This window comes from Lathamus discolor, chromosome 5 (assembly GCF_037157495.1).
Source record: "Lathamus discolor isolate bLatDis1 chromosome 5, bLatDis1.hap1, whole genome shotgun sequence".
Taxonomy (NCBI): domain Eukaryota; kingdom Metazoa; phylum Chordata; class Aves; order Psittaciformes; family Psittacidae; genus Lathamus; species Lathamus discolor.
Window position 1 is genome coordinate 124,545,094 of NC_088888.1, and position 17,291 is coordinate 124,562,384.

General features: G+C 52.3%; 2 protein-coding genes across 2 annotated transcripts; one reads left to right on the forward strand and one right to left on the reverse strand.

The window, feature by feature from the left end:
• Positions 1 to 601: 601 nt before the first annotated feature.
• MTLN (mitoregulin) lies at positions 602 to 1,735 on the reverse strand. Its single transcript, XM_065682538.1, has one exon. The coding sequence runs from the start codon at positions 1,314 to 1,316 to the stop codon at positions 1,140 to 1,142; it is 177 nt and encodes a 58-aa protein (XP_065538610.1). The 5' UTR covers positions 1,317 to 1,735; the 3' UTR covers positions 602 to 1,139.
• LOC136015901 (uncharacterized) lies at positions 1,271 to 15,729 on the forward strand. The gene is made up of 19 exons (XM_065682537.1): positions 1,271 to 1,444; positions 1,769 to 1,851; positions 3,904 to 4,018; positions 4,650 to 4,778; positions 5,013 to 5,129; positions 6,058 to 6,176; positions 6,350 to 6,451; positions 6,985 to 7,111; positions 8,106 to 8,307; positions 9,110 to 9,254; positions 10,830 to 11,015; positions 11,552 to 11,616; positions 11,863 to 11,950; positions 12,251 to 12,320; positions 12,864 to 13,083; positions 13,306 to 13,396; positions 13,839 to 13,952; positions 14,415 to 14,533; positions 15,184 to 15,729. Exons 1-19 carry the CDS (start codon positions 1,424 to 1,426, stop codon positions 15,327 to 15,329), a joined length of 2,259 nt encoding a protein of 752 aa, XP_065538609.1. The 5' UTR covers positions 1,271 to 1,423; the 3' UTR covers positions 15,330 to 15,729.
• Positions 15,730 to 17,291: the final 1,562 nt, after the last annotated feature.

A 17,291-nucleotide genomic window follows, 5' to 3' on the forward strand; every position in this document is an offset into this window, starting at 1 on the left:
TGGAGCTGAGGAACAATTCCTGCCCCAGAGGGTGCTCAGGCATTGGAACAGGCTGCCCAGGGCAGGGCTGCAGGCACCGGCCCTGCAGGGGTTCACACCCCGTGGAGACGAGGCCTCAGTGCCATGGGGCAGGGGTGGCCTGGGCAGTGCTGGGAACGGTTGGACTGGATGAGCCCAAAGGGTTTTTCCAGCCTGGCTGATTCCATAATTGTAACTGACAAGCGTTCTGCAGCCATCTCTCAGGAGAGCCCTGTTCCTGCCCTCCCCATAACAACCTGTAAGGCTGGACAGTGCACACGCTCCTCACTGCTAATCATTCCCCCTGCCTCTACCAAATGGCACCCACAGGCAATGGCACCAGCAGCTGGGCAGTGGTTTGGCTCTTTTTCCCCATAACTTTCACCCCTCTCTGTTCAGCACCACAGTTACAGCCAGCAGCCTGCAGTGTGCAGTGAATCCTCCAGCGCAAAGCAGGAGCACCCCTTCCTACCAGACACAAGGAAACGCTTCTGGAATTCACTAGCGATGGGAAGCAGGAATGCAGTACAGCGCTCTCTGGGCAATTCCTTGCCCGGAGCCCTGGAAGAAACAGAGTCCAAAGCACAAGCAGCCTTCATTTAATTTGCTCATTCACCCGACCAACGCGCGCAGCCGATTGTCCCGCAGGTTTTACTTCCTATGCGTACTTGCACAACGAGATCTGTCACTCAGTGCGGTTCCTCACTCGTTACAAACGCCCGCAAGGAACGTTTCCAGACGAGCAAACGCATCCAGGCACCCCCCGTGGAGGCTGTCGGTAGCTTAACGCTTCAGCAGCACGCTCTGGAGCGGGCAGAACTGCAACGCACTTGGAGCAAGGCAATCGCACAGCGTCCTTTGAAGAAGGGAAAGGTGCCGGCGGCGTTCCTGCATCCTCGGCAGGATCTTGTCTTCCCAGGCCCTGGTGTTCCATGGATGCCGTCCGCTCCCAGCAGCGCTTCCACGTGCTTTCCCCTCCGGCTCCAGCGTGCGCTGAACCCGGTTCCGTCCGGCCGCCTCCACCGAGGTTACCGCAGACACCGGGAGCGCCGCGCTGAGCCGCAGCCCCGCTCCAGGCCGGGGAGCGCGGCCGGGTCCGTGCTCCGGGGGCTCAGCGCGGCTCAGGCCGCCTCCAGCTGCTCCTGCGCGGCGGCGAGGCGGCGCTGGAGCCAGCGCTGGCGCCAGCGCAGGAAGCGGCGGCGGGCGCGGCCCGCCTGCCAGCCCACCACCACCCCGGCGGCGAAGGCGGCCAGCAGCGCCCAGCGCACGGCCCGCGGCCGCAGCGCCTCCAGAGCCATCCCCGAGCCCCGGCCCGGCTCCGCCTCCCGCTTCCGCCGGGGCCGGGGCCGGGGCCGGGGCGGGCCCGTTAAAGGCGGCGGGGAGGGGGCGCAGTGGTTGTCTCGCCATGGCCGAGGCCGCCTCGCAGGTAGCGGGGCCCTGGTGGGGCTCCTGGGAGGGTTGGGGGTGACGGGACCTCGCTAACAGGAGGGGGATGCGGCAGTGCGGAGCTGTGGCATCCCCTGACCGCTTCTTGTCTCTATGGAGTGTCCTAGGACGAGAAGCACTGCCTTTACAATAGCGCTTCTCGCCTCCATAGAGAGCCCTGGGGAGAAAAGCATCTCCCTTGAGTTTCGCTTCTCGTCTCTACAGACTGCCCTGGGCTGAAAAGCTTCCTTTGAGCGTCCGCTCGCAGTTTAATTCAAGTTCCAGCACCGCCTGACCTGTGTCTGTGTTTTCCCCCTTTCCACAGGATCTCCTGCTGGCAGCAGCGTTTGTGTCCGATGCGCAGTACAACAGAAATATCCCGTTTAAGACGTCCCCGGAGGCGGTCAGGTAAGGAGCTCTGCGTGCCACAAACACCCACAGCATCACATCGGGGTAGGGCTCTGTGCTGGTGTGGCAGTGGGGTGCTGTGGGGCACTCAAAGTGGCATAGGGAGAACTAACCATAACTGTGTCCAAAGAGAAACAGCCAAAAGAAAGGCTGGGACTTCGGCTTCAGCAGCTGGGTGCCGAGGAGGCTGGATGGGAAGAACTGGATTTAAGGCTGAAATCACAGAATCAGCTGGGTTGGGAAAGCCCTTTAAACTCACCCAGTCCAACCTCATCACCACCAAGGCCACCCCTGCCCCATGGCACTGAGGCCTCGTCTCCACGGGCTGTGAACCCTTGCAGGGCCGGTGCCTGCAGCCCTGCCCTGGGCAGCCTGTTCCAATGCCTGAGCACCCTCTGGGGCAGGAATTGTTCCTCAGCTCCATCTAAACCTGCCCTGGGGCAGCTTGAGGCCGGTTCCTCTTGTCCCATCCCTTGTTCCTTGGGAGCAGAGCCCAGCCCCTCCTGGCTCCATTCTCCTTTTCGGAGGTCAGATGGGGCTCAGAGCATCTGCATGTTGAGGATGGGAAAGGAAGTAAGAACTTGTTTTTTTTCTAGAGCAAACAAAATCTCCCAGGGCCGCAGCTGTAGCGAGTGCGCTGTGGGGATGAGGAGGTTGGGTCAGCCCCCCTGTGTAGGAGATGCTGGGTGTGAGTGCCAGAGGTACAGGAGATGCCTTGCACCAGGCAGTCAAAGTTGTTACTCCTTGGCTTGACGGTGGGTGACACCAACCGCTGCACAGCAAAACCTCAGCTCATCAAGGCAGCACATTTGCTCAGGTGTGCTTCAAAAGGGTGGTAGCTCCTAGGGGCAGGAGTAATTAAAAGCTTATGTTAAGTGGTGATAAATTGCCCAAGTCAGGAATGTTTTGCCTGGGATGGTGCCTCTTCTCTTTTAGTTGCTGGTGAGAGGCTGAGTGGCTTCAAAGAAGTGACTTTTGCTTTAGGCAAACTGTTGCTGTGTGTAAAATGTAAGAGAAGGTGGCTGGTGTAGAGGGGAAAGGGCATACAACAGACTGGCAGCAAAGCAGTGAGTGAGCATTAATGCTCCTGTAGCTCTCCCCAAATAACCCTTCCCTTTTATGTTGTCTTATGTCTGAACCAGTGAAGTTTCTTGGGTGTCTGGGAACGCAGGTATGGTTAAGGATGTTTCTTACAGAGGATTTGAGCGGGTCTGTGCTGTTGTGTCACTGTAATGCCTGTGTGCATCATCTTGCCCAAGTATGCTTGGTATAACAGAAATGATCAGGTTTTGCATAGCGGTGCCTTGATGGTGTTAAGGGCATAATACTGTGTCGTGCGTGTGATCCCCTGCCCTGTAGCCTTCCTGCAGGTGGTTATTTGGCAGGTGAGATAACCCTTCGGCAGTGTTGGCAGCTCCTTTCTTGGCAAAGGACCTTCATGCCCTGTAGATCTGAGGCTTCCCAGGGGGGCCACTGTCAGGTGCAACTGTCTGATACCTTCTCAAGGTCATTGCTGGTGTTCAGTGCGGGTTTGCCTGCTGTAGGGCCTGAATACTGGAGGAGCTGTGTATAAAGCCAGCTCACTGTGCAGCTCCATACTTGTCTCTGGTGGCTTTTCTTATCTCCTTGCTCTTTAACCTGCAAAAAAGGATGTGAGATAACTAATCAGGCTTAGTTTGTGTGTCATGGGGATACCTGAGCCTGGCAGGAGTTTGCACTCAAACTGGGGAACAAGGTAATTGCAGAAAGGAAGCAGCTTCACCAAATCCACATGTTGCAGCCTTAAACTGGACTGAGGGGTACCTGTATTCCACCTTCCTGATGTGTCTGCTCCCTGAGAGCGCGAGTAGCATCCCTCAGCCGTGAGACTGTAAGGAAGAGATAGGAAATGAGTTGCCGAATCCCTGGCTGGCAAAAACTGTGCTGCTGTTCCCCCTCCTCCTCTGTGACTGCCTGGGACAGCATGTACTGTCCTTCCAGGATGCACTTAGTGAGCCCATGGCTATGTGTGCTGAAGCCTTTATTTATGGTGCCTCTACCCTCCTTCTACAGGCTTTATTACCTCTACAACCACTGGATTATGCGAACAGCCACCTACTTCTTCATCTTTCTCAACCTGTCCCTTGCATTGTTTGAAGAACCTGCTGTGTATCCTCTCCCTTTCCTGGTAAGTTTGCAGTGTAGAAGCAGCAATGCAATAATACTGTGGTGCTTGGTAGAGCAAGCAAGGGTTTCTTGCTTGACACTGGTTGTCAAAGGTGTGTCAAGAGATAATTGATGCCGGTATTTCTTTTATCTTTAATCTACTGAAATGGGGACAAAAAAGGGCATAGGAGCTAGTCAGGGACTATGGGAGCCATTGTGGCTGTCAGGAATAGCTGACAAGACTGCAAAGTGATGTTGCTTTTCTGTGTCTTGGAGCCTTGCACGTGACCCAGGTCCTGTCCTCATGTCTGAAAGCAGAAGTGAAGTGTTGCACTTGGGACTGACTTTTTATAGCCTTTATTTGTCGTGTGCTGTTGTGCTTGTGAGAGATGTGCTCCTTGAATCCTAAGCAAACAAATGGCTGGATTAACCTGCCTGTGGCAGGGAATGTCACAAAGGGAAGCCTGGAACTATTGCTCAGTGCCAGATGTGTGAGGCTCTGAAACCTCCAACAGAAAACCCACTGGAAAACTCTTCTACTGACTCTAGCTGTGGTTTTTCTTTGCCTATACCCCAGCTTGAACATCCCATCTGTGCAAAGGGGGCTAACGCTGCTTTTAGTTGCCCTGACTTGGCCCCTTCTCTCCCTGCAGGTCACTTCAGTGGTCGAGGTGTTGTGCCTTCTGGTGTTCTTTGGCCGACTGACCCATTTTGCAAAGGTCACCCCTCGCAATGTGTTCTGGAAGGACACCAAGAACATCTGCATCATGGTTGCAATCCTGGTGAGTTCGGCCTAGGGGAGCCCCCAGGGTTGAAGCAGACAATGTGGAGGTGACTTGTCCCTCCCGTTGCTCTCCTGGTAACATAGGCCTGATGTACACGGGCTCTAATCGATCATCCCTTGGGCCCACAGCCCTGTTGTGTGTGCATCTGCGCTGTATCAGCTCACCCTGTTGTCGTCACCCTCTAGACCCATTTCCAGCATTACCACTGGGAATTTTCCTCCTTTTTTCCAGTTATCCCTGACAGACTTGGCCATATATGGGGTCCTCAGGATATACAACGTGAGGAGCATTCGATGGTCAAGAATCGTGAGGCCTATCTTCCTTGTGAACTTTGCGGAGAGCCGCCAGGTAAGGAGGAGCTCTGGTGGGATGTACCTCTGGTTGGGGCCCTGTTCTGGGACAGTTGGCTGCTTTCTGAGATCTAGGGGATTTACTAGAAGAGGGTTTGTGCAGAAATGGCAGAATTTAGGCTCCTGTGAGTGAAGGTTTCTTTCAGAGGTGGCCTGAAGCAATAACATGAGATGGGTAAAAGGGTATGTTAGTGCTGGTGCTGCTTAGAAGGCTTCTCCTTGTACCTGTGGGCTTGGTTATGGCTGTCCAGAGCCTTGAGTGTGCTTGGGGCTGGAACGTTTCGTGTACAGTGGGCACAGGACTGTGTTTAGTCTAGCCTGGGTGGAGGAAAAGAGTTAGCTGTGCTCAGGAGGTGTGCACATGAGCAGCACCGCAGACAAGAACTGCTTCTCCCTGGGTCAGGGGCCAAGTTACTTATTTGTGGAAGGCACCTGGGCAAACAGCACAGTGTCAGGCTGTTCTTGCACACTGGAGGTCTGGTCCAGCGGGGGGGATTTGGACTCTGATTCCTTCTGTCACAGGCATACTTGTTCCTCTTTGCCCCGCTGCCCAAGGCTGTTCTGCTTCTGAGTTACAAATGAATACACTGCTGTGGTGGGGAGGGTGCAGTGGAACTCTGGGTCTCATAAGAATGTGTTTTGTGGCCTGGAGTGATGGGCTTCTGTCCCTGACCATTCCCCTGCAGTGAGAGCTGAGTTTCTGATGGCCTGTCTCAAGAGATAAGGTCTCTCCTTCTAGTATCTCCTCTGGGGCATAAGGAGGAAAGGCCTGGTGGTCTCACATAGCTTTTAGCAGAACAGAGCTGGCACATCTGCTATCCGTGTCCTACTTTGCCTGTCCCTATGTAGGGGCTTGATCCAGATGGGCTGGTGAGGGGATAAGCAGGTACCACTTTGCCTCTAAACACTTTCCTTCTCCCTGTCAGATCCGGAGAGCCTTCCGCAGCATCCGCAACACGCTGCCAGAGATCACCTACGTCTTCCTGCTCTTCATGTTTAGCCTTCTCATGTTCTCCCTCATGGCCTTGAAGCTCTTTGGTGAGAGGTGAGAATACTTCTTTTGCTCAGAGCTGGGTGGGAAGGATGTATGTGATCCTTTCAGGCAGGAGGGAATCTGGCAACTCCAACTAGTTGAATACACTCATTGCCAATGCATGCAGGTCCTGTGCAGGACGTGGGAGCTCTGTGCTTAACTTCAGCTTGTCCTTTTCCTCCCAGGAATCTCCAGACAGCAGAAGGCTTGCCATATTTCAGGAACTACCTAGAAATTGTGTTTGACCTCTACGTGCTGGTGACAACAGCGAACAGCCCGGATGTCATGTATGTATGCTGAGCTTGCAGTCTTGCTGCTGAGAGTGCTGCTGTCCTGCTCCTAGTGGCAGGATCTCTGCTTAGAACAATACTGTGTTTTGCTTCTGGAATACTTTGTTGTGCAACAGGGCTTTTACTTTTCCAGCCTGCAGGGGATTCATGAATTCTCAGCCATCTGCTGTATAAATGGCTCTGAACCAGAGCCTGACTTTGGGAGGTGTCTCTGCCTTTAGAAAAGCCAATAACCAGCTTGTGACTGAGACATCACCTTAATCTCTGCACTTAAACTGAGCCCTACTAACAAAAGCATGGAGATTAAGCTTCCTTTTCTACATCCCTTCAGTCAGGGCCTGATAAAGTAGGAGGAAAACCCAGCAGAAGGAAACTGTTCTGTAGCTGGAGTAAGCACAGTTTTTAACTTGGTTGTGATCTGACAACTTTGATATCCAAAGCGGTGCTTGGAAACCCACCTGGAAGGCTGTTTTCTTGTGGTTTATTTCCCTGTTTGCCTAGCACGGAGCAATCTCTCTCCCCTTCTCTAGGATGCCAGCATTTGACTTCAGCTCGTGGTATGCCCTGTTCTTCATTGCCTTTGTCATCGTCAACACTTACATCTTCATGTCTCTCTTCCTGGCTGTTGTGTACAACAACTACAAAAAGCACCTGAAGGTAATGTTGGAGGAGTGAGCTGTGATTAGTGACTGCCTGCTGTTCCCTATCACCTTGTAAGGAAATACCTGGCTTTCCCTTGGAAAGCTGCTGCTTCTGGGAACTGTGGAGCAAGGGATACAGCTTCCTGCCTTTGCTGATGCTCTACAAATAACAAGCAAAGGTCCACCTTTCATATGGGGATTGCTGTGAGTTCTGCTTTGAGCATTTAACAATGAAATACTCTCTAGTGCTGTGGACCCAAGAGGCAGCAACAGATAGGAGACACATGTCTGTGCATTATTGCTGTTACAGGCTTAGTCCTGGCTCAGAAGCTCTGTCTGTGCAGGAGGCTGTTTTCAGTTGGCTATAAACACACAGCATGCTTCTGCCACTGCAGGTGCTCTTAAAGCAAAGGAAGTGCAAAGGGAGGTCTGAGTAAATCACAGCTCTTGCTGCTTCTACTCAAACTGAGTAGGTGCAGCTTGGTACTTGTGATCAAAGGATGGGTGCTGGAAATCCTTGGGTGCTCCCATGATGGGACGGGCTCTCTGTCAGTAAGTAGTCTGCTCAGTCATCCTGGAGGCTTCCCAAGGGTATAAGGTCCTTCAGGCTGCTTGTAATTATGTGCAGAAGAGCATCTCCACCCCTGATCTCAGCAGTATTCACTGATGGATGAGAAGCATGCATGGGCACATCTTTGCTTCTGTGACGTGTGGACACGCAGATGCTGTAGCCTTTGTCATCTCCTTCCTGTCAGACACTATCCTTTGTCTTTTCTTCCTGTTGTTCAATGCATCTCCCAGCAGCACGTGAGCTGTTGATCCCTGCAGGCTGCCTGTCAAACACCATTTCTCATCACCCCCACTGCCTGTGCTGCACTTTGTGTCTTGCATCACTCCAAGTGTGTTCCTCTGAGCCTCTTGCATCTCTGGGCCACAAAAATAAGGTTATTTAAATAGATGTGTTATAAAAAGGGTGCCTGAAGCTGCCTGAATCCCTGTCCTCTCTCCAGAATGAGATCCGAAAGCTCGCTTACATGAAGCGCCGCAAGATGATAGAGGCCTTCAACCTGCTGAAGGAAGAGGAGGGAGCGCAGTTTGTGGTCAGAGAAGCCCGATGGAAGCAGCTTGTCAAGCTGGTGGCTCCTGATACCAGCAACTCCCACCGGGAGCTGCTGCTGCGCATCTCAGATGATGAGCAGAAGGGTTTCATAGGTGAGCAGTGAGGCTCTGCTGTGCACAAGGGGTTGGGGAGGAGCCTGGGGGCAGGAGGCTGATGCTTCAGAGGGTTTGGCAGTGGGACTTGGGGTCTGTAGTGGACTCATAAGGACTCCAGGCCCCTCTTCCTGCTTCCCTTTACGTTAAGTCCTGAAAGGTTGTATTTTTTGCGCCTGTGCCGTAGCCAATATCATGTGCGCTGTAGGTGGCTCTTCATGGCCATTTGACATCAGGCCAAGCTTACCTTGGGGAGTGAATGGGGAACTCCTATTCTCAGCACAGGACTCCCATCCTTGCCAGTGTTCAAGTCCAGGTTGGATGCAGGGGCTTGGAGCAAGCTGCTCCAGTGGAAGGGGTCCCTGCCCGTGGCAGGGGTTGGAGCTGGAGGAGCTTTAAGGTCCCTTCCAACCCAAACCAGGCTGGGATTCTGTGAAAGCCTCCCTTGCTATCAGTTCCCTCCAAGCAATGTGGCTTCCCACACAGTCCTCTTGAGCCTCTTGCTCTGTTCCTGCTGGAGACAGGATATCAGGAGAGTTGGGTCAGTGATGCTAGATTGCGCCTGTCATGATCGTTAAAGCTTTGTGTTGGTTGTTGGCCTGTGTCTTGAGCAAGTCCCCCAGAAATGGGGCAGAGGAGCTGCTGAGGTACTGAGTTCAGCCTCTTCTGCGGTGGATACCACTTTGGGCATGAGCATTTTCTGCTGCCATGACCAGATATTAAGTGCAGATTGCTACAAGTCACGAGCGTATAGGTGTGCATTTGCCAGCCACACTGATGTGAGGTGCTCTCCCTTTTCCAGACAAGAAAGCCTTTGTACAACTGGCAGATCTGCTCAACATCCAGGTGATCACCCTGAAAATCCGCAGCCACCCCCTGGGCCAGTGGATGCCCCGCGTGTACCAGTCAGCAGTGAGCCAGTTCCTGCGCAGCATGGTCAGGCACAGGTGAGCTTCCACCAGTAGCAACCAGCTCTTACCCCTCACAGGCTGCAGAGCAGGGCTGCTGCAAGCAAAAAGCATCTGGCTGTCATGCTGGGAAGTGCAAACTGCATTTAGGCAACCACTGGGGGTTCTGGTTTCAAGTGTTCTGTGGACCAGCTCTGCTCTTGGCCTGCCTTCAGTACTGCGGAGTAACTGGACTTGGCTGTTGGAGTCATACCTCTTCCAGTCCCACTTGTTCCAACCTGAGGTGCTGAGTGTAAGTAGCTCTTCCTGAAAGCAGGAAGTGCTTTTATGGCCTGCCCTGAAGTACCAGATTAAATGCTACACTTACAGGGGATCTTACCTCAGCAGTCTGTGCTGCAAAGCTGTATGGTCCTGTTTCATCAGCTCTTACCAAGCTGGTACTATGAGCTACTAGTGCTGGGTTTCATATCTGAGTCTTGCTAGAGTTGCAGAATCACTGAGGATGGAAGGAACATCTAGAGCTGGTCTGATGTAACCCCTCCTGCTCACAGCAAGGTCAGCTGGAGTAGGGTGCTCGAGGCTACTTCTAGTTGGGTTTTGAGTGTCTCCAAGGATGGAAGATTCCATAACCTCTGTGCAACCTGCTCCAGTGTTTGCCCACCCTCAGCTTAAAAAAAGGACTTTCTTTCCATTTTAAATGGCAAACTCTGTTTCAACTTGTGCCCCTTGCCTCTTGTGCTTTCACTGGATACCACTGAGAAGAGTCTGGCTCCACCTTCTCTCCACCTTCCCATCAGGTATTTATTCACACTGAGCTCTTCCTGACCCTTTTCCCCTTCAGGCTGAGCAATCCCAGCTCTCTCCACATGTTATGTGTCAGCCCAGCCTGCCCTTTAATCATTCTTGCGACCATTTGCTGCACTGACTGTGGTCTGTTCATGTCTTCTCTGTACTGGGGAGCCCAGCTATTGACACAGCACTCCAAATGTGGCCTCACCAGTCCCGAGTAGATGAGGGGGGAAGAATCACTTCCCTGTCGCAGTTACCACTTCCTAACGTAGCCTGGGATGCTGTTGGCTTTCTCTGCCAGCAGGGTGCGTTTCTGGCTCATGTTCAACCTCACAACCGAGTTCCTATCAGATCCCTGCAGTGCTGCTTTTCAGTACTGGTACCTGAGGTTATTCCTCCCTAGGAGCAGAGCTTTGCATTTCCCTTTGAACACGGTGGGATTCCTCTCTGCCCAGCTTCCCAACCTTCCAGGGCTCTAGCACAGTGTCCCAGCCACTCCTCCTAGTTGTGCATAGTCTTCTGTTTTACTCAGCTAGTGCTTCTGCTTGAGAAATGCTGCTTGGCTTGTTGGAAAGGCAGCCGGTCTCAGTTTAACACACAGAGCATTGACACTGGTGTACCTCGAAGGCTTGTGCTCTCCTTTGAGTTGGACCTCAAGAGCAAAGCTAAACTGCCGTAACTTTCCTAAACCCTCAGGTTTGAGGCTGCATGAAGACACCTTCTTTAATGTCAGTGGTTGAGGAGGAGGCAAAGAACCTCTGAAATAACTGTGTAGCTTTTACCTTCTTGGGAGTGGCAAACTCATTTCTCTTGTTCTTCTTGCAGGGGATTTGTCTGGACTTATGATGTGATCATTCTCATAAATGCCATCTTCATTGCTCTCGATGAGGAAACCCCTTATATATCTTACGCTGAGTGGGTCTTCCTTGCTCTGTATATAATTGAGATACTTCTGAAAGTGTACACTTACGAACCGAGGGCGTTCTTCGGCAGAAACCAGTTCTGGAACTGGTGAGTGAGCTGCTGCTTGGGCTGAAGGTGGTGTGAGGACCTTTGTGTTCAGCTCCTCAAGAGCTGCAAAATGGGTCTCTTGCAGAGATGGGCTGCCTGACTTGTATGCTGGGGTGTAACTGAAGTGATTCTATGCATTGTCAGGGGACATTGTGCTCTTTGCTGGCCTGGCCTGGCTCTGACAAAGACTGCTGTTCTCTGCTCTGCTGCCTCAGTCCGAGGTGACTCAGCAGCATGCGGAGATGGTGGCAGGGCAGGGGAAAGCGCATTGCTAGGCAAGGCTTTCCCCTCTTCTCACCCCGCACATGGTTTGAGGTGATGCAGGGCTGTGGTGCAGATGTGAGGAAGAGGGGTTACTGTGAGCAAGCTGCTCTGGTGGAAGGTGTCCCTGCCCCTGGCAAGGGGTTGGAACTGGGTGAGCTTTAAGGTCTTTTCCAACCCAAACCGTTCCATGATTCTACTTTATGTTGTGTGGCAGCTTCAGAGCCTGTTTTCTGTCACCACAGTTCTAACAGCACTGCCTTCCCTCGTGCTAGGTTTGATACTCTCATCATCTTTGCTGCCTTGACTGCAACGATATTGAATACCACCCTCAAATCGAGTAAGTGCAGCTTGAGCAGTCTGCATGCATTGGGAGACTTGGTCCTCAGTAGTCCTTCCCCATCACCTTGGGCTCAGGAGGCACTTGGACAAGACAATGAATTTCTTCTGCAGCTTTTAAGAACTAACCCCGTCATAAATATATGTTATAAATACAGTTATAAATAGAGTTAACAAGAACATGCTTTATCTCTACAGTTCACTGCTTATTTTCTATAACAAAACCCATCTTTTTTCCCTTTCTCAGCCACAAAGTACAACAGCCAACAGATCTTGGACATTGTCTTCATCTTAAGGGTCCTCAGGCTAATAAGGATTGTTGACAGCATTCAAAGGTAAGGAAGAAATGGGATAGGGATATGGTTGGGGTTGTGTTTGGGGGGCAGACTGTGTCAGAGGCTGGCTGAGACAGTGCTTGGAGTTGTTCTGCTGGTTTGGATTGACACCAGCACTCAATGAAGCATCCCAAGGCCTTGTCCCAGCAAGCCTGGGATGAGCTCAGTTGCTGCAGCCTCTGGAGGCTTATTTATAATGACGTGTGGGGAGCATGTGCTGGATGGGATGTGACAATAAGCAGATGTGGGCTTTAGAAGAGCCTGTCCCTAGCAAGAGTTGTCATGAATCCTTTGCTGCAGGTTCCGGGTCATCATGAACACGCTGATAAACATCGTACCAACAATGCTGACATTTGGTGGGCTGACTCTGGTAAGAAACCCTGATCCCCTAGCTCAAACACTCCAGTTTTACAGGAATGTGCCTTGAGTCTCACACTCATGCTGCTTCCAAGAGGATAAATGCAAACCTCTGGATGTTGGGCCCTTGAAACTGTAAGTGTCCATTTGGTTCTTGGTTGTTGCACAAGTAAATGTGTGTAAAGGGGTTGGGTTCCTGCCAGGTCAGGACATCCTCCTTTGCTCCATGGGGCAGTGAAGATGTTCTGTGCAGTCTGGGCTTTATGCTAAGGAAACAAACTATGGTTTGGGCAAGAAGCTGAAGGAGAAACCCATTTCTCACCTTCTTAAATACAGATTCTGTTATGATCTGAGAATACTTCATTTCTAGGTATTTGGGCTGTAGTTCTTGGCTTACTATTCCTGCTTGGTAATTGCTCGTGAGTGGCTTGGGTCTCTTGGACTCTGCTGCTCCTCAGCAGCTTGCCATGTCTATAAGAACTGGGAAACCTGCTGGTACTCTGGACTCCAGCCTGCTGCTCGTTGGAGAAGCAGGCAATGGGGTTTCTCTTCCCAGGTTGTGTACTGTGTATTTGCCATCATTGGCATGGAGTTATTCCATGGGAAAATCCAGTTCTTCCCTGCAAACTCAAATGCTCCTCATGCCCTGGAATGTGGGAATCCAGCTCTCAAGGATTCTCTCTTTGCTCGAGGGAAATACTGCAAGAACAACTTCAACAACTTTGCTTCGTCCTTCATCGTCCTGATGGAGCTCACTGTGGTCAACCAGTGGCACGATATCCTTTGTGGTGGAAGGTCCAGATAAAGCTTGGTGATCCCTGGTTTCCCCTTGTATTGCACACACACACAAATGCATGTAGTGCCAGATGACAGAGAAATGGTCTCTGCAGAGGGCTTTGTTTGGAAGGTGGGTTGTGTGACCTGGTTCCTCCTCCTGTAGCCCAACTCTACAGCAAGATGTTCTCCTGTAATGCTCTGGCCCTTAACTCCCCCTGTACTCTTTGCCAATGGGTTTGCCAACGTGACAGTGCAGCCTGCAAAGCTGTATTTCATTGCCTTCCACATCGTGATGGTGATAATCATTGTCAAGTAAGTACTGGGCTGCTCCCCTCCACTTTGGAGGGAAGAGGAGCTCAGCCTCCTGCCTGGGTACTGCTGATGGTCCCAGGATCATACCTGGTGTGACTTGGAGATGGGTGGGATGTGTGATGGAGGAATCCGCTGCATCTGTTCTTGCCTCTGCTGGGTGCTGCTCTGATGCAGAGCTGCCCATCTCCAGCAGGGGAGGGGATGGAGTGCTGGGACATGAGCCTGGGAATACTGAGACACTCATTGATAAGGCCAGGTTGGATGGGGCTTGGAGCAAGCTGCTCCAGTGGAAGGGGTCCCTACCCGTGGCAGGGGTTGGGGCTGGAGGAGCTTTAAGGTCCCTCCAACCCAAACCAGTCTGGGATTCTGTGATGCCCAAAAGCAGGGGGGGAATGCCAGGAAGGAAATGCTGCCACATGATTCTGTTCATGGTTTCTTTCAGCATCTTTGTGTCATTCATTTTGGAAGCTTTCTTTGTGGAGTACTCCCTCGAGAAGAGTGAAGTCGAAACGGCCATAGAACAGAAAATCCAGGAGCTGGGAATGGGAGTTCAAGAGTAAGCCTCCCCCCACCCCCAGAGGGTAGCGCTGGATGTGACTGGCTTGGTGCATTGATGAGGGCTGTGGGACTGGAGGTAAAAGCCACCCTCTGGAGGAGCGAGCTGAGGCTCCTCCTTGTCACAAAGCTCTTGCTAATCCATCATGACCATAGATGAAGCTGCCAGTGCCATGGTCAGTGGTGGCCTTGGCAGTGCTGGGAATGGTTGGACTGGATGAGCTTAAAGGGCTTTTCCAACCTGGTTGGTGCTGTGATTCTGTGTACGCTTGGTCTAGATGGTAGCAGCTGCCCCTGAGCTCTCCCAGCCCAGGGCTGTTGCCCAGAGGACAGGGGAGATGCTGGGGGCTAACACAGTGACTGGTACTTGCCCTGCCTAAGAGAATCCATTGCTGCTGGGTCCATGTGGGCCCCTGGGGTAGGATGTGCCTCCCCTGGGTGACTTCTGGCCTTTCTTGTGTAGGGATGAGCTCCGGGACGAACAGCTCCTTGATAACATGGAGAGCACTGAGCATGACCTTGAGGGGGACAGTGGAGCAAAGCCAGCATCCAAAGGGCTGGTGTTCAAAATTGCCTCCAAACGTAAGTGCAGCCCTGCTGTGTGCCCAGGGTTTTGTTTGCAGCCTGGACTGTACCTGATCATAGTCCTCTCTGGGGAAGCTCCCAAGCACTGCTGCTCCTTTGGGCTCTAAGAGCAGCTTAAACCCAGCTGGGGCTCTTGAGAGAGCTGTGGATGCTCTCATATTTGCTGTTTCTTTTTACTTCTGTAGCAAATTCTTCTCTTTTTCACCTCAGCCCTTCTGTGCACACTTGTCTGAAGCATCTGAAGATGCTGCCTTGGTGGTGGAGGTCCTGCTGCTGCTGAGAAGTCTGTTTTCTTTCCTCCTTCCTGCACGTGCTTTGCCTTCCTCCTGGCTTGGATCACGGGGTGACTATAGGCTCCTTTAGCTTAACAACTGCTTTTTCTTCTGCTGGCTTTCTGGCTGTTCCTTTGCAGTTCCCTGAGCAGTAGGGTGGGATTACAAATGTGCTGAGGGACCCACGGGAATGGAAATGCTTAATATGTTAAAACAATGGTCTTGTAATGGATAAGTGCTTAAAAATACATGGGGTAAAATGGCAGGGAACAGCACTTTGGGTGCTTGTTAAGTGTCAGACATGGGGAGCTGCCTTAGGGCCTGCGGGAGAACAGGGGTGGGTGCTCACAGTAACCTCCCTTTGCCCACGTGCAGGGTACAGGACTGTGGATGCTCTGCTCCAGCGCATGTTCGAGGCAGAGATACCCCTTGAGGATGAAGGCCCATCGTTTGAGGAGATCCTCAACTTGGCCCCTACCGCTCCTGTTCCCAGCCACCCCAGTTCAGAGAGCGCAGCGTGATGGGGACCAGCCATGGCAGTCGGTGAGGAGGAGCTAATCCTCAGCTGCCTGGGCCTTGGGCATATTCCCTGGCTGCTCACCTCCAGCCTGGCTGTGTGTGGGGACCAGGGCATGCAGCAGAGGGGGCAGCTGGTGCCCAAAGGGGCTTCACTGTGTAAAGGAGCTTTATCTTGCATCGTCTCATGTATATGTTGAAACTGGAACTACCCTTGTGGGGAAGCAGAGGGAGTGTTGATGTATGGACTGTGCCAGTCACTGATGGTGCCATATTCAGTATGTTACGAAATACCTACTCCTTGTAACTGGACTTTTGTATTGCAGCACTTTTATAGCCGTGTATGGACCAGTGCAGCTGAATCCAGCAGCGCTGTTGTACATTAAATTCAGCAGTATGGAGAAACATCTGGTTGGCAGAGAGTTAATGCGTTGGATCACATCCTTACGGGTGCACAGTTCCTGTTTGAGTCTTGGGGCGGGGTTCCCACTTCCCATGGGACTTCCTCCCAGCTTCCCTGTTTACTTGCATCTGCAGAGGAAGTAAATTCCAGCAGAGCGAGGCCAAGTCCTGCTCCCCTAGAACACTGCCTGGTGCATGGTGCAGGCTGGGCCTGCCCGGGCTGCCTTTATTACTGTAAATCGCTGTTATCATAGAATCCTAGAATAGTCAGGGTTGGAAAGGACCTTAAGATCATCCAGTTCCAACCCCCCTGCCATGGGCAGGGACACCTCACACTAAACCATCCCACCCAAGGCTCTGTCCAACCTGGCCTTGAACACTGCCAGGGATGGAGCACTCACAACCTCCCTGGGCAACCCATTCCAGTGCCTCACCACCCTAACAGGAAAGAATTTCCTCCTTAGATCCAATCTAAACTTCCCCTGTTTCAGTTTTAACCCTGTCACTACAGTCCCTGATGGAGAGTCCCTCCCCAGCATCCCTATAGGCCCCCTTCAGATACTGGAAGGCTGCTGTTAGGTCCCCGCAAAGCCTTCTCTTCTCCAGGCTGAGCAGTCCCAACTTCCTCAGCCTGTCTTCATACAGGAGGTGCTCCAGCCCCTGCTCATCCTCGTTGCCTCCTCTGGACTTGTTCCAGCAGTTCCATGTCCTTTTTATGTTGAGGACACCAGAACTGCACACAATGCTCCAGGTGAGGTCTCACAAGAGCAGAGCAGAGGGGCAGGATCACCTCCTTCGCCCTGCTGGTCACGCTCCTTTGGATGCAGCCCAGGATCCGGTTGGTTTCTGGGCTGCGAGCGCACACTGCAGCCGGCTCATGTTCATTTTCTCATCGACCAGCACCCCCAAGTCCTTCTCTGCAGGGCTGCTCTCAATCTCTTCTTTGCCCAGTCTGTAGCTGTGCCTGGGATTGCTCCGACCCAGGTGTAGGACCTTGCACTTGTCATGGTTGAACTTCATAAGGTTGGCATCAGCCCACCTCACAAGCGTGTCAAGGTCCCTCTGGATGGCATCCCTTCCCTCCAGCGTATCAACCGGACCACACAGCTTGGTGTCATCGGCAAACTTGCTGAGGGCGCACTCAATCCCACTGTCCATGTCAGCGATGAAGATGTTTAACAAGACTGGTCCCAACACCAATCCCTGAGGGACACCACTCGTTACCGGTCTCCAGCCGGACATGGAGCCATTGACCACAACTCTTTGTGTGCGGCCGTCCAGCCAGTTCTTTATCCACTGAGTGGTCCATCCATCAAATTGATGTCTCTCCAATTTAGAGACAAGGATGTTGTGTGGGACAGTGTCAAACGCTTTGCACAAGTCCAGGTAGATGACATCAACTGCTTTACCTTTATCCATCAATTCTGTAGCCCCATCATAGAAGGCCACCAAATTGGTCAGGCAGGATTTCCCGTTAGTGAAGCCATGCTGGCTGCCACCAAGCACCTTGTTGTTTTTCATGTGCCTTAGCATGCTGTCCAGGAGAATGTGCTCCAAGATGTTGC